The sequence below is a fragment of the Schistocerca piceifrons genome, chromosome X, assembly GCF_021461385.2.
Source record: "Schistocerca piceifrons isolate TAMUIC-IGC-003096 chromosome X, iqSchPice1.1, whole genome shotgun sequence".
Lineage (NCBI taxonomy): Eukaryota > Metazoa > Arthropoda > Insecta > Orthoptera > Acrididae > Schistocerca > Schistocerca piceifrons.
The window spans coordinates 708,999,248-709,016,635 of NC_060149.1; the positions used below are offsets into that span (position 1 = coordinate 708,999,248).

At 41.2% G+C, this 17,388-nt stretch overlaps 1 protein-coding gene across 1 annotated transcript; it reads left to right on the top strand.

Annotated features, from left to right (window-relative positions):
* The first annotated feature begins 2,540 nt into the window (after window positions 1–2,540).
* Window positions 2,541–3,492, top strand: LOC124722652 (THAP domain-containing protein 1-like). The gene is made up of 3 exons (XM_047247798.1): window positions 2,541–2,611; window positions 2,737–3,020; window positions 3,137–3,492. Exons 1-3 carry the CDS (start codon window positions 2,541–2,543, stop codon window positions 3,490–3,492), a joined length of 711 nt encoding a protein of 236 aa, XP_047103754.1.
* Window positions 3,493–17,388: the final 13,896 nt, after the last annotated feature.

Here is a 17,388-nt window from a genome sequence, read left to right on the forward strand (position 1 = left end):
GTAATAACGGCATTAATACGCCTGGGCATTAAGTAAAACAGCTTGGATGGAGTGTACAGGTAGAGCTGCCTATGCAGCTTCAACACGATACCAGAGTTCATCAAGAGTAGAGACTGGCGTATTGTGACGAGCCAGTTGCTCGGCCACCATTGACCAGACGTTTTCAATTGGTGAGAGATCTGGAGAATGTGTTGGCCAGGGCAGGAGTCGCCCATTTTCTGTATCCAGAAAGGCCAGTACAGGACCTGCAACTTGCGGCCGTGAATTATCCTGTTGAAATTTAGGGTTTCGCAGGGATCGAATGACGGGTAGAGCCGCGAGTCGTAACACATCTGAAATGTAACGTCCACTGTTCAAAGTGCCATCAGTGCGAGCGAACAAGAGGTGACCGAGACGTGTAACCAATGGCACCCCATACCATCACGCCGGGTGATACGCCAGTATGGCGATGGCGAATACACGCTTCCAATGTGCGTTCACCACGATGTCGCCAAACACGGATGCGACCATCATGATGCTGTAAACAGAACCTGGGTTCATCCGAAAAAATGACGTTTTGCCTTTCGTGTACCCAGATTCGTCATTGAGTACACCATCGCAGTCGCTCCTGTCTGTGGTGCAGCGTCAAGGGTAAACGCAGTCATGGTCTCCGACCTGATAGTCCATGCTGCTGCAAACGTCGTCGAACTGTTCGTGCAGATGGTTGTTGTCTTGCAAACGTCCCCATCTGTTGACTCACGGATCGAGACGTGGTTGCACGATCCGTTTCAGCCATTCGGATAAGATGCCTGTCATCTGACTGCTAGTGATACGAGGCCATTGGGATTCAGCACGGCGTTTCGTATTACGCTCCTGAACCCACCGATTCCATATTCTGCCACCAGTCACTGGGTCTCGACCAACGCGAGCAGCAATGCCGCAATACGATAAACCGCTATCGCGATAGGCTACAATCTGACATTTAACAATGTCGGAAACGTGATGGTACGCATTTCTCCTCCTTACATTAGGCATCACAACAACGTTTCACCAGGCAACGCCGGTCAGCTGTTGTTTGTGTATGATAAGTCGGTTGAAAACTTTCCTCATGCCAGCACGTTGTAAGTGTCGCCACTTCGCCAACCTTGTGTGAAGGCTCTGAAGAGCTAATGATTTGCATATCAGAGCATCTTGTTCCTGTCGGTTAAATTTCCCGTCTGTAGCACATCATCTTCGTGGTGCAGCAATTTTAATGGCCAGTAGTGTAACTCTCTCGAAAAGTGATCAGTAATAGAAAATATGTATTTATTGTTCTTGGTGCTTTGTTGAAATGGGTTGAAGATATCCAAGGACTCTATCTGAAATGGTTTCGATGCTTCTGGTAACGTTTATAAAGGAACTTTAGTTCTTGGTGTAGGCGCTCTTTGCACACAAGGCAAGCAATTTTGTACGTACTTCCCAATGTCAGTTTGTCGACCTCTCCACCGGAAATTTGAGGCTTTTCTTGCATTCATGAAAAAGGAAGTCGCCTCATAGCACAATGTAATCATCGCCAACACTTTGCTCAAGAATCTTGAAAGAAAATACTTATCTGAAACAGTTTTCGAAACCGGATTTTAAATTGTAAGCCATCTCCCAGTGCAGACGCAGACCGACGATAATTTATTGTTTATGAACTGCAGATTGAGAACGTTGAACCTGAATAAGTTAAGACCCAGAGTTTTTAAATAATCTTATAGGAACCACAAGACAACTACTAACTGAAACAGAGGAAGGAATCTACTACAATACGAAAGAATACGTTTCAGAGAAGAAGTGGCGAATGCAGCAGAGGATGTAAATGGGAAAAAGGCATGGTAGAAATCCTTGGATAAAACGATATGTTGAATTTAGCTGACAGGGGAAAATATACAAATGCAGCAAATAAAACAGACCATGGGGAATAGGGTTGTCTATAAATGACGTTGACAGAGTGTCCAAAATCACAACAGTTATTTTGCACTTGGAAAACTCAGTTGCCGACATTAAATAAGAAAGAAAACTTTGCTCAAAGGAGAAGCAACTTTCAAGAGCTCATTTGGCAACCCAGAACTAAGCAAATAAGAGAAGGTTAGATGGAGAAAGGAATCCACAGAGAGGAGAGGGATAGGGGCTATAAATACTAACATGAGCACAATGTTAGATTCCAGCGAAATGCTTGAACACGAGGCAATACTGATCCTACCACTTAGCTAAGTGACAGACTAAAGAAAGGCAAACCTATGTTTATAGCATTTGCATATTTAGAGAAATGTTTTGAAAATATTAAATGAAAGATACTCTTTGAAGCTCTGGAGGTATCAGCAATAAAACCAACGAGTTAAAATTTCATAGAGTGGCTGAGATACTAGTTACAGCGCTCCTAGCGGCAACCAACGCTAACTCGGCCGCCATGTTCTCCTTAGTCAAAACATTAGGAAAGCGTTACTGTTGTTTGTGTTTGAAGTGTGTCAGCTGTTGTGATATTACTGCAATATTTAACTTTTCTAGTTGACTTTTTTGTTACAAAATATAAAGTCAACATGCCTGCAGTGTGTTCAGCGTTCAACTGCACAAATCGCAGCGATAAAACAACAAATATTTCATATTATAAGTAAGTATATTAGTACCGAAATACGACACACGTTTTTTAATGTTTATTGAAGATTCATTTGCATTGGAACTGTAATTATGCTTTAGACAAATGCAGGAAAGTAATTTATTTATCGTTGATTACAGATTTCCTTTAAAAGATAAGGAAATTACAAAAAGATGGGTTATAAATATGAAGCGAGAAAACTGGTTTCCTACTACAGCCAGTTACCTCTGTTCAGCTCATTTTGAAGAGAAATATATGTACCACACAAATGTCCAGAGGCGCCTTTTGTCAAAAGCAGGACATACTATCTTTAACTTTCCACCACATTTACAAAAGCAAGATAAAGTATTACGACCACAACCCAGAAAGCGATCTTTCGACAATTTGCAAGATAGTGCTGTTACAGTGACATCATTAGCACAAAGTAAGTCAATAATTTAATTTTACTCCGTGTTCTTATTACTTTGAATTACATACTTTCTATTATAATCTTATGGTGTAACTCTGTTATAAACTTATGATGTAACTGCATTCTTTCAGTCCCTGTCGGACCCACATCTGTTTCTGCTGACCACAATTACTGTCTACCAAGCCCTAAGAAGTTGAAAACACAATATAACAGAGTACAAGCAGAGAATGTGCGACTAAAGAAGCGGATAAAGCAAATGAAGCAACTTAGTGTACGACACAAAAGAAGAATAGTGCAGTTACAGAGTTTAGTTGCTGGTTTGAGAAGAAGGCTATGTAGTTCAGTTTCTGATATGTTAAACAGTGAACATGTAGTTGGTTTGTTGAAGGAGCTATTGGAACTTCAGTGCAGTGCTAAAGTAAGCCATTATTCTCAGCAAATAAGGAAATTTGCCCTGACCCTACACTTTTATTCTGCCAAGGCATAGCGACAAAAATATCGCATTTCTGCGCCTGTTACTGTTTCTAATAGTTAACCACAGCATGTTTAGAAGTTTCACCGTAATATTCTGGTGGTACCTGCTCGAATTGCATTAATTTATGGGCAACAGGTAACGTTATAGTGGATGGACAGACTTATTTGAGTTGTCTTGTAGTGTTATCTACATCGAAAACTTTAGCCATATTTCGACAGAAACATCCCTTTTTGCTGTCAGTGTACACTGAAATCACTGCTGTCTATTGCTTGTTTTAGAAAAAATAAAGCTAGTATGGGCTATTTCAAGTAAGTCAAACGCAGTTACAAGGGGGCAGGACACAGCAGACGAATGCCTTGACTAAAGAAAACATGGCGGCCAGAACTTCAATTTGCTTCAAACATGGCGGACCTATAGCCACTCTATGAAATTTTAACTCGTTGAATAAAACGCAAGATTATCTACAACGTGTACAGAAATCAATCTGCAGTTCTAAGACTTCAATGACTTGGAAGGGAAGCAGTAACTGAGAAGTACAGAGGATATGAAATGCAGACTATCAATGGCAAGAAAAGCGCTTCTGAAAAAGGTAATTTATTCACATCGAATAAAAATTTTAATGATTTGATAGTATTTTATAATAGTATTTGTGTGGAGTGTGGCCTTTTACGTAAGTGAAACGTGGACAATGAACAGTTCTGTCAAGAGAACAATGGACGCATTCAAAACGAGGTGATAAACAAGAATGCTGAAGATTAGATACGAAGATCATATAACTAAAGAAGAAGTACTGAATTAAACAGGGGAGGAAGAGGAAATTATGGCACAACTTGTCTACAAGAGGGTTTAGCTGACAGGACATACTACGAGGCATCTATAAATCATCAGTTTGGTAATGGAAGCTAAGTTGTAAAGTGAGACCAAGGCTTGCCAGTGGTAAGTAGAAATGGGTTCAAATGGCTCTGAGCACTATGGGACTCAACTGCTGTGGTCATAAGTCCCCTAGAACTTAGAACTACTTAAACCTAACTAACCTAAGGACAGCACACAACACCCAGCCATCACGAGGCAGAGAAAATCCCTGACCCCACCGGGAATCGAACCCGGGAACGCGGGCGTGGGAAGCGAGAACCCTACCGCACGACCACGAGATGCGGGCTGGTAAGTAGATTGGAATGGATATAGGGTGCAGTAGTTATGTAGAGATGAAGAGATCTACACGGGATAGACTACTGTGGAACACTGTATCAACATACAGACCAATTGTATTTCTTGTTAATGCAGCCCAACAGCAAATAACATCACTTTTAATTAGGTAGGTCATTTGCGTATTTATTACCAGAATATTTGTTTAGTATAGCCTCTAGCACGTGTGTTCTCGCTTCCCACGCCCGGGTTCCTGGGTTCGATTCCCGGCGGGGTCAGGGATTTCCTCTGCCTCGTGATGACTGGGTGTAGTGTGACGTCCTTAGGTTAGTTAGGCTTAAGTAGTTCTAAGTTCTAGGGGACTGATGACCATAGATGTTAAGTCCCATAGTGCTCAGAGCCATTTTTGAACCTCTAGCACATATACTTGTGATGTATTTGTGTATACATCTCTATTAGTCTCTGCAAACAGCCTTATGTTAGAGAAAAGTTACAACCTGAATGCTGTTTTCTTTTGGCGACTGTCAGCAAATGATTAAGTTTAATTACTGTCATGGCCACTCTGCCATTTGTAGCATTTCCCAAAACACATCTGTTCCTTCATGAAACAACAACCAATGACTGATTAAGTATTATCCATGACTTTCGAATGCACTGACAGTTCTCAATTGTGTAGAAGTCATCGGTGGCAAATGTATCGTAATGCACTTTTTCATATGCTGCCATACGTTTTTGTGCAGTGGAGGCTTTTCCGCTGAGTTCAGATATCATGTGACCATTCTCAAGCTTATTAAAGGATGCGCGAACGTCGTATGAAACTACTATTAACTACTGTTTATATCAGGGAAAGCAGGTTAATCAGAAAAGAAATACGGTATTTTGGCAACCAAATATGGACTCGGCAGTTGGATTATAACAACTAAAGTAGTAATTGTGAAACCAATTATTATGAGTGGTCCTTCATCACTACTTGCAAGACTGTGATGAGTGAGTCTTTATGGATGTCGAAAACGATTCACATAATATTATGTTGGGTACTTCATGCCAAGGTGTTTGACATAAAGATTCGATCAGGGATGTAAAATCTGTCGGTAAAAGAAATCTACCTATCAGAGGCTATACATCCTGGTTTTAAGACTATTTTAGCGATGCTGGAAAGAGTAGGCGTAATTGGCAATCTTGTGTTAGTACATGTAATTATAAAGTGGGCTAAGTGTTGCAAATAAACAAAATGTCTTAAGGCAAAACGAAATAATAAATAAGAAACTTGTTTACCTGCCCATCACCTGCAAGAAGCACAGAAATATTCGTTTTGTAAATAACAAACTCCATTTTCTTCCTGTGACGTATCATATTTGTTCTAGACACTTTTCGCCTTTTGCTTTAAGGCACTCCCAGTGGAATCTTTGCGATATTTGTAGATTATGAAACAGTCCAGGTCTTATTTTCTTACGTGAGTAAGTGATTGCTTAGAATTAATCAAATTTTTGGCTGGCATCTGCGTTTCCTCCCATTTGGTCGCAGGCTGTAAATTGCACTATAAAATCGCTTAAGAGACATAGCACATTTTTACGTTGCAAACTTTTTTCTTCAGAATTTTCATGTTCTTTGCACTAATTGGAGTGGAGCACAATTATTCTTCTGTCACTAGCTGCGAATCCTTTACCAAAAACTGAGTCAGAGCCGTAACTACTGTGTGTTCAATTTACGTCTCTTCTTATTTGGTTTGTTTATGTATACGTTGCCAACCCAATGAAGTATATGCTGAAAACTAAAGCCTGTTTATTCCATTCCCTTTATATCTGTTTATGTTTATGTGTGTGAGTTGTAGAAAATTGAATGTGAATGTAACATCTGCCAGAGCGTAGTTGAAAGTTTTCGTGTTTAGCTGATTCGAGTTTTGGTTTAAATATTTTGTGGAGGGTTTCATTTAAGAGTGAGAACAAAGGAGTTAGGTGCTAGTATTCTGATAATAATAATCTGTTGAAATGTTATTCTACTATTTTATCTATTAATGTACGCAGTGAGTTTACTCTTACATGAACTCCTCCACAAAACATTTACACCAATACTGGAATCAGCTGAACACCAAACCTTTTAAACACTCTCTCAGAAGTACTGCATTCACTTTCAACTTTCTATAACTCTCACTGACTAGTCACACACACACATTCAGATATAAGGAAAACAGAAATAAACAAACGTTACTTTTCAGCATATAACTCGTTAGGTTGGCAACATGTCCATAATCAAGAGACAAGAGGTGAATACACTGTAGTTATGACTTTAAATCACAGTTTTCGGTGAAATGTCTAGAACTAATGACAGAAGAAAAAAGAGCGAACATAAAAGTGTGCTTATGTTCCATAAGCTAAGTTTTAGTTCAACCTCCAGCATGTGACCAGGTTAGGGGGAAAGCCAAAAACTCGATTAACTGTAAGTGATCACTCATTCAAGTAAAAAATAAGACATGAACTGTTTTGGTTCAAATGGCTCTGAGCACTATGGGACTCAACTTCTGAGGTCATTAGTCCCCTAGAACTTAGAACTAGTTAAACCCAACTAACCTAAGGACATTACACATACCCATGCCCGAGGCAGGATTCGAACCTGCGACCATAATGGTGTCGCGGTTCCAGACTGCAGTGCCTAGAACCGCAAGGCCACTTCGGCCGGCCTAACTGTTTTAAAATCTCCAAAGTCACACATCAAAACAAAATTGAATGATTCTAGATGCCACCGAATACGTCTTAACGTAAAAGACAAAATGTGTCTTCAACAAATAAAAGTAAACGGCAGTTAGAAGAAAGCGTTTGTTACTTACCAAAGGAAATAATCAATAGCTGTGGATTCTTACCAAATTACATCTTATGACATATCAGCAAATTAGTTTTCATTTAACTTCTGTAGGTGTATATAGAATAATGTAAATAATAACATGTTCCATGTCACTGTAATTCTCATTTCACATGCTATTAAATGCTGTTTAAGAAAATTCATCGATCCAGTCAGAGAAACTGTAGTTACTTTCATATCTCGGTAGATGAAAGGTTGTGGATATTTATCATGCGACGAAATAAATGATTCTTTACAAGTTATTTGCAAAAAAACACGTTTCGATTCCTTGAACCGTTTACGAAATTTGGGGCTGATACAACAACAATATATATATATATATATATATATATATATATATATATATATATATATATATTGTTTTTTGTTTGTGAGAGCTTGAGAGGGATATTAACGAATTTGCACCCAAATGCACTTAGTGCTCTTAGTAGTTGTAATTAGAGACATAAAAATTAATACAGTTTAATTGTAGTTGAGATGAAAGTAATGTGCTTTCTTACCTTTGGTTTAATTTTGAGTCACAAATTATTTCAAAAAAATTAATTCTAGTGTACTCAAGATTGATGTGGATTTTTGTATCGTAGTATATATACTACTGGCCATTGAAATTGCTACACCAAGAAGAAATGCGGATGATAAATGGGTATTCAAGGGACAAATATATTATACTAGAACTGACATGTGATTACATTTTCACGCAATTTGGGTGCATAGATCCTGAGAAATCAGTACCCAGAACAACCACCTCTGCCGTAATAACGGCCTTGATACGCCTGGGCATTGAGTCAAACAGATCTTGGATGGCGTGTACAGGTACAGCTGCCCATGCAGCTTCAACACGATACCAGAGTTCATGAAGAGTAGTGACTGGTGTATTGTGACGAGCCAGTTGCTCGGCCACCATTGACCAGACGTTTTCAGTTGGTGAGAGATCTGGAGAATGTGCTGCCCACGGCAGCAGTCGCACATTTTCTGTATTCAGAAAGGCCGGTACAGGACCTGCAACATGTGGTCGTACATTATCCTGCTGAAATGTAGGGTTTTGCAGGGATCGAACGAAGGGTACAGCCACGGGTCGTAACACATCTGAAATGTAACGTCCACTGTTCAAAGTGCCATCAATGCGAACAAGAGGTGACCAAGACGTGTAACCATTGGCACCCCATACCATAACGCTGGGTGATACGCCAGTATGGCGATGACGAATACATGCTTCCAATGTGCGTTCACCGTGATGTCGCCAAACACCTATGCGACCGTCATGATGCTGTAAACAGAACCTGGATTCGTCCGAAAAAATGATGTTTTGCCATTCGTGCACCCAGGTTCGTCGTTGAGTACACCATCGCAGGCGCTCCTGTCTGTGATGCAGCGTGATGGGTAATCACAGAAATGGTCTCCAAGCTGATAGTCCAAGTTGCTGCAAACGTCGTCGAACTGTTCGTGCAGATGGTTGTTGTCTTGTAAACGCCCCCATCTGTTGACTCAGGGATCGAGACGTGGCTGCACGATTCGTTACAGCCATGCAGATAAGATGCCTGTCATTTCGGCTGCTGGTGATACGAGGCCGTTGGGATCCAGCACAGCATTCCACATTACCCTCCTGAACCCACCGATTCCATATTCTGCTAACAGCCATTGGATCTCGACCAACGCGAGCAGCAATGTCGCGATACGATAAACCGCAATCGCGATAGGCTACAATCCGACCTTTATCAAAGTTGGAAATGTGAGGGTTGGGTTGTTTGGGGAAGGCGACCAGACAGCGAGGTCATCGGTCTCATCGGATTAGGGAAGGATTGGGAAGGAAGTCGGCCATGCCCTTTCACAGAAACCATCCCGTCATTTGCCTGGAGCAATTTAGGGAAATCACGGGAAACCTAAATCAGGATGGCCGGACGCGGGATTGAACCATCGTCCTCCCGAATGCGAGTCCAGTGTCTAACCACTGCGCCACCTCGCTCGGTGGAAATGTGATGGTACACATTTCTCCTTCTTACACGAGGCATTATCCGAGGCTTTCACCAGGCAACGCCGGTCAACTGCTGTTTGTGTCAATGCTCTGCCAACCTTGTCTGAATACTCTTAAAAGCTAATCATTTGAATATCACAGCATCTTCTTCCTGCCGGTTAAATTTCCCATCTGTACCACGTCATCTTCGTGGTGTAGCAATTTTAATGGCCAGTAGTGTAGCTTGACACGCATACACACACACAATTTGTTACACTATGATGAAAGGATCATACCAGTCTGCAACATTTACACCCAGTCTCCTTTTCCACCTCTCACACAGTGTCCTCCACTTCCTCTTTCTCAACGAATGAATAGTGTGAGTATGGGAGAGATTCCATTCGTCATCACAAATGACCCTTTTATCATAGTGAGGCGACAGGGTGACTTTAGTTTGCAGCATAGCGCACACTTGATGTTCTCACGATTGAATCTTAGTTTGCTGCACCGTATGCTGCTACTGCGGTGGAGCACCACAAACACCACTCTACAGGCACTGCAAATAGTCTCTGATTGAGAGGTCTCTCAATTCCACAAACGCACATCCTTAGCCTGCCTCTGGGTGGCACCTCCCAATGTGTGACATGCATACATTTTTGCTTGGAGGTCTGAACACTCCACAATCGGTGACTCATTTGCTTCATCTTTCGTTAGGCTGACAACCTTCTTGTTCAGAGGAATTGGGTGAAGAATTATCGACTGAGTATGAAGATATGTGGAAGTCTTCACAATGGTACTTCATTACTTCATATGGATTGCTGTTCTTCATCCAATAGATGAAGGTATCTGTCTCTGTTGATCTATTGTGGACCCAGAACAGCGAATGGTCAAATCTTTATCCAAGGAAGATCTCCAAAGAGCTGTACATATTTTAGAAGTTATTATACTTTATTTTGACAACTACTTTCACTATTTCAGTATGCCCTAGTATACATATCACCACATAGATAGGTTTTGCGAACTCTACTGCAACCCTTGCCATGTCCACAGCAATAAAGTTCTTATTGAATATTGTGACACGTTTAAAATTTGTTCTGATTATACACTTCTTTATGATGAAACTGTCATCCCATTCATTTGTAATCAAAATTTCACGATGTACCCCAAATTCGCCATTGTTTTGCCAAAAATTGAATTATTCCTTAATTTAATCAATTCACTCCTTCAGCCAGGGGGATTGCATAAAGGATATAGCCTGGGTGATTCTAACCAGCCTCATTCCCAATATGAGAGTTTGGAGATTACAACAGTGAACAGTCTCTCCACTTATTGCTTAGCATTGTCATCAGTTTTGAGGTGGTGTCTCCTCACAGAACTAGTTGCTCTGAAAACAGCGGCAAATCGCAATGCGCCTCATGAAAATTATTATGGTATGTGTGTTCTAACTTCACAATATACCCAATATCAGAGTCAGCCACCATACCCTCGATTTTTTCACCTATCACTGGCATTCTTCTTCAGGCACCTATAGAACCTCTCCCAGCAGCAGTGATTGTTGAATGGTGTTCCTGTGTAGGTTATTGACATATGAGCAGAGGATGTAACTCGAATCAAGGGATGCTCTGAACCTCTCACCCATATGTGGGTTATTTGCCTTGGTGCACCTATGAACACATTGACAAAGTCCCCACGGATCCCTTGCTCAAAGAAAAGAAGCATGTTAGCATTAGTCAGTGGTTCAATACTGCCTTTTTGTTTTTTTGAACATAGCGCCCCAAGAGAACCAAGGCTCCATGTAATAAAAGGCCGTATCCAAAAAATATGTGATCGTGTACAGACTGTGGAATTTCTCGAAAGTATTCTCGAGCAAGCACATGTCTGTGTCCATGTAAATCTGTGCACACACTGCTATAGTGGATATGTTGAATTCCCACCAGCCATTCACAGCATTCTTATACTCTGCATCCAATATGAGACCACCTGTAAGGTTGCTGGAGAATGCTGTTATGTCAGGTAGCCTGGTTTCAATGAGTTTTGCCATACTATCCAGATACTTTTAAGAGAAAAACCCCTTCTTAGTCACAAGTTGAAAATTTTCCTCGTTGGTGAAAGTAGCTCGGGTGATGTGCATATCCTTCTGAAGAAGATTTTCAACAAGTTCCTAGAGTGGTGCCTTCATATATCAGAGTGAGTCAAGGAAACAGAAATAGTTCTTTGTGTCATTCGTTTTGAGAATGAGTTATATTTCTCAATAGTCTCAGGCAGGACACTGACCTGATCCATTTCCATACCAAAATTAGGCAAGTGCTTAACAAGAAAAAGACAGTCATACCTGCTTAAATAGTTAAGGAACATGGGTATGTATCCTTCAAATTTCATGTGCTGTGAGCTGCACCACAGAACTTCTTCGAAAGGTGATAGTGATCTCTATAAGGAGTTTCCGCTTTTCTATCTAATAACAGCCTACAAATATGGCAGTCAACTATGTTATTGTACAAATCTTCATTCTCTTTTGAGTTGGTTAATTTTAATGTTGTTGCTGTAAAGCTATCAAGCTCCCATGAAAGGTTTTCAAGCCAATCCACAGGATCATCTCCAACACAAGATTTGTATTGGTTAAGACTCGAATCATCAAATATGCTTTTTACACTTCTGTTTACACAGTTGGGTGTATAGGAGTTGCAACATGCCCCCGATCCAAAGATAATGATGTCTGTCTCCAATGGAGAATGGCATCATGTACATATGCCTGTTAGTCACTGACAAATTTTGAGAAATGGAGAGATCTGACAACTATATATTTATGCTGCTTGTTCCGCTCAGCTGACTTGCATTACTCCAGACTATAAACATGAACTAATATTCGGGTATTCTGCGCCTCAAATCAAGGTATATCCTGGATCTTGACAGAGAACTCGATCCCATCAAATTAATAACACTTGTGAATGTCTATGTGTCTACCATCTCGAGATGTGCACTCCAGATTTTTCTCTTAATTTCTTTCGCAAACCAGGATTGATCATACAAAACAAGCCCTGTCCGTTATATTTTTTACATTAATACATGCCCACTTGGCTGCTGCATCATCATGAAGCTTCATATCGTTTGACACCACCACCCCCCCACCCCCCATATACCGGATCATGGATGCCGAGATGTAGTACTCAGATGAGTGCTTTAGCTGACCCTGTCACTTCTATCTTGGAAAACCGGTCCAGTACAGCACCCAAGATGGACTCACGAGACCATTCGGCAATTGGGGCTACTGCAGATCATTAACAGCCTTGAGGAGTTCCGTTTCCAGAGCAGGATGGCAAACTTCGGAAAACCCTGCAGCATCACAGTACTACACTGCTGGGTTCTCGATCCTGGTGAACGAGATTCACACCTCAAAGGCATCCGAAATCATCGAGTATTATAATTGCAGCCAAGGCGTTACTAAAGTGGACAGGGGAGGGAACTGTCGCTAGCCACAGGATTCCTACTACCATTACTACAACTATACGGTGACGATGCCGATGCTGGGTCTGATTTGGAGCATGGAAGTGCATGTACCTTGCGGTTCAGCGAGAAGTGGTGGAGGAGATGGTGCGTTGCCTCACTGTGAGCAGCCTGGCTACAGCTTCAGCTATACAGATACTTGTTGCCACAACCCCGAGCCATTTGCAAGAGGCAGGGTGCTCCATTGACGCCAGAGCAGAGCTGGTGCAGGGGCGGCGGCGGTGGGGGTCTATGGCTGTAGCTGCGGCTACAGCTTTCCGCACAGCTACGGTGTCAGTCTTACAGAGGACCTCGTCTAAATGGTTGTTTCTTCACTGCTCTCAGTACCAGACCCACAGTGTACTGTGGGGATGGTTGTTGCCCCACAAACATGAGTGCTGGAAGAGTAACGAAAAAATGTTCCGGACATCGCCTGCTGCTGCTCCAAGAATAGAAAGAACACTGATTATATAAACAGAGTGAGTATGTAAATAAATTACCTATATGGCTCTGGCTCCATGACATATCCCTCAGGTCATTGGGAGTCTTCTCTGGCATCTCCTCACAGCAACACAGTTCCCTCTCCATCTCCTCCACGCCTTATGCCATCTCATCATTCTCGCTTGAATCACCATGGACCCATCGATCCAGTTCCTCTACATCACCTGGGCAACATATTGATCCAATAAAAAACGTATACACGCAAAAACTGCCAGGCACAAAAATTTTTTAGAATGTGCACTTACATGATAGCCGTGATGTGGACGCTATCACAACCTCTGTCCCTCCCTGCTCCTAATCCTCGAAATCATCTGCTATGCCTCAGACTTGTTGACCATGAAATAACAAAAGTTATTTCGTATACACAGAACTATGATGAAATTTTAGAAAATATTTTTTTTTAGAAAGTAATTTTTTAACGAGAAAGATGTCTAAGACTCGTCGATCGCTAAATAACAGCATCATATTTCGTATACACAGTAGTACGACTTTGGAAAATATATATAATTATGATGTTTCTGCTGCCTCTCAGCTTCCAGCTGATCGATGATTTGGTGGATATATTCTGAAACAATAAGGCTACATGTATTCAATAATATCATGGAATTCTTAGTGAAAAAATTACAGTTATTGATTTGAATATGTACTTACCTGATATTTCCCATTCCTCTGATTACCTGGTTCGTTTTCCACTGGCACTGCTGGCGCTGTTGGCTGGACGCTTCATCTTGCAATAATTAACGAATAAAGACTGACAATTAGCACACAACAACGAGACAAGTGATCTAACACAATCGCGAATGATGGTAGAATGAGAACGATTGTGCAGGGTGTAGGGTTTATATGACTCCAAGCTCCTCCTTCTATTTTGGTGGCAGCCGATAGGGTTGCAGGAACTCTGATTAGCAACTAGACTACCTGTCTCAAAAAGTTAGACCAAGAGCCTTTGTCCTGCCCACGACCATTTTTTACCATTGTCTTTGACAGGAAGAGACCTTCTGTCTCTACTTGGTGGTCTCCTTCTTAGAAGGAGTCGGTGGATTGCTAGCGAGATAAATTCCCATGTTTCAGACAAAACTGCAAGTTCCCACAGAGGATGTAATTGACTACTTCTTCGCCTGGTGTGGTCCAGTCCCCCTTGTTATGGGGAAGCATCTCCTTTCTGCAAGGAGTAGTTATCGCCTTTGACAGTGAAATATTTTGTTCTGTTTCAGACAAAGCAATGATCCCAGTTTTCCTGGTATGAAGAGACCTGATGACTTCTAGTGGATGGTTTGGAAACCTTTGTGAGCATAGCTCCTCTTATAAGGAACAGGTGGCTCATTATTGCCTCTGGTAACGAGAAAAATTGCAGTGTTTCAGACAAAGCTACGAGTTCCCATAGGAGGAAGAGATGTGTTGGGAAAGAGATCTGTTGGCTTCCACTGGGTGGTCCTTGCTCCATTGTCCTTCTCAGGAAAAGAGCGCTATCGTCCTTGTCAGTGGAATATATTGTTGTGTTTCAGACAAAGTTATGAGTTCCAGTTTTTCTGGGATACTCGAAAACATATCTAGGAACGACACTGGTGAGTCATGTATTGTTAAGGCACCCACAGTCGTTCTGGGGCATACGCTTGTTTGCAAGTAGAAGAACAGGTTGTTAAGAGATACAAGACATTTTCTGGTTAATTTCTAACAGGCATTCATCTGTTTCAGTGGTGGTGAAAGATGCACACAAACACACACACACACACACACACACACACACACGTACACCTGAGCCAGGACAATGTGAGCAGCTAGTGAGGCAAAAGGCTCATGCAGGTACCACGATACAATTGCCAGCACATCAGTTGTCTCTGACCATGTGAGCTCTCCACAGGGGGTATGCCGCCTTGTTTACATTCATGGGTGGCAGCTGTTTCATGTCTTGCAGTAGAGGGATCTTCCCTACATTATGGAGCTGCTGTTTTTTAATGATAAGGCAATTTATGACAGGCTGTTTTGTATGTTTATGGTTTTTGTTTCACTATCGTTTTCTTAGCACTATATAAATGGAACAATTTCCATAGACGTTTTTTCTCATGATATGTGGTTTTGTTGTGTGAGCATTTCTTAGACGTTTTTCCATGTGTTTGTTTTTATACCTGTATGGACAAAGTTCTTACGTCAGTAGCAAGCAGCAAGTCATTAGAACAGGCGTTTTTTTTTTTCAAAGTTTCCCCATTGTTTTTCTGTGAGTGGTTAAAACTTTTCTACGATGTGCAGTGAGTTACAAAGCATTTTTTGATGTTTAGGCGAGATTATAGTTTTGTTTCAGTTATAGATTTTGAGAGTTTTTCTATATATGGATGAATCTCTTTTCACAAGAGCGTTTTTGTATCATCAGGGAAATTTTAAGCAGTTGAGTTTATTGGGATTTCAAGCAGCAAAGCTGTAGGGTAAGTGGCAGGTTTCCCTGGCAAAATTTAGGAAATTCTTCCAGCAGGATGATACACATATAAATAAATGAACACAATACACAAGACAGTATCTTTTGTTCTTCCTCTCCAGGAGCTTGGCACAGACTGAGTCCTTTTCCTGCCAATTCCCAAGTGGGGAAGAGGAGGGTGAAGTGGGGCAGTGGAAGGGGAAAGGAAGGAGAGGGGGAAGGGTGGGAAGGGCTGAGGATTTTCCAGAGGGAGAAAGGTGGCTCAGAACTGAACCAGGGAAAGGGTGACAAAATAATTGTCCCAGGATTGGTATCCTTTTCCCATAGGGGTGGGCGAGGGAGAGGGAAGGGGTGTTTCTCAGAAGGACAGATTATCCTCAGGGGGTCATAAATCAAACCCCAGGAGGTTGTAAATCAATTAGCATAGCTTTAGGTTAGGCGAGAGGAGGGGGTAATTTGCACCCAAACATATACTTGTCCCTGAATGTATGTAACGCATGCAAACTTAATATAGCAACAGTCCCCTTGCCCTACTACTCTCCTGCACCTGACTTCTGAACTTTGGCTATTGAATTCAAATGTCGGATAAAGACTGAATCGCTGCAATTCATCGTGCATGTCACTTATCGAAACTTCCCAAATGACAAACATTATTCATGTAAAACGATCTGTCTGGAAACAAGAAAATCGTTGTCTCACGTGATTTGCCCAGTACACTTGCTCCATACACAACAAATATGTTTCAAGTTGCTACTGCTGCCTTCACTACTCAATTAACCCTAAAGCGAACAATGTGTTCTATGTGGGAGACACTTTTCCACTTGCAACTATTTTATAATGCTTGAAGACGATCCAAAGGTTTCAAGTACGCAAAATCAAATTCATAACAGCAACACGAATACTAGAACTCTGAATAAGAAAATGATTATTGATAAATGTACATCATACTCTGGAAGGCACATAATGGTGTGTGGTGTAGGGTACTTCTAGTAACACTAAACAACCTCCCCTGCCCTGTTCCACTAGTGAATGGCATGTGAGAAAAATGATGGTCGGTGAGTCTTGGGATTCGTTACAATTTCTCGAATGTTCTCGTCGTGGTTGGTGCACAGCTACTGCATGGAGTTGTCTAGGGGGGTAGGAGTAGGCCCAAGTAAGGGTTGAACATCATTCGTGACCAAAATATTTACTGAACAATGTATGTTTAAAACATCAATCAAACCAATTAAGAAAAATTTACTTGTAAGATTCCAACAATTAATTACAAAGCACATGAAGAACAACAACAAAAAGTTTCAAGAGTGATCAACTTTCATAAATGTGCACATCCCTGATAATGTGCTACAGTGTTAACTTTGGATTCAAGTAAGACTTTAATATACTGTCACACTGATCCACACTGTACTGCTAAAAACACAGGAAACCGAAAATGTGGTATATGGTCATGAATATATCTATGTTCAAGAACAAAAAATGAGCTTTTCAATTAATTGCCACCCTTACAGAAGTAATTTCTTTCAACAATCCACATTACATAGACAAAGAGATTCGTTGTAGTTCCTTG

Coding starts and splice junctions, on each gene's coding strand:
- LOC124722652 (XM_047247798.1), top strand. CDS start 2,541: ATGCCTGCAGTGTGTTCAGCGTTCAACTGCACAAATCGCAGCGATAAA. Junction 2,612..2,736: donor ACAAATATTTCATATTATAA/GTAAGTATATTA, acceptor CGTTGATTACAG/ATTTCCTTTAAAAGATAAGG. Junction 3,021..3,136: donor AGTGACATCATTAGCACAAA/GTAAGTCAATAA, acceptor GCATTCTTTCAG/TCCCTGTCGGACCCACATCT.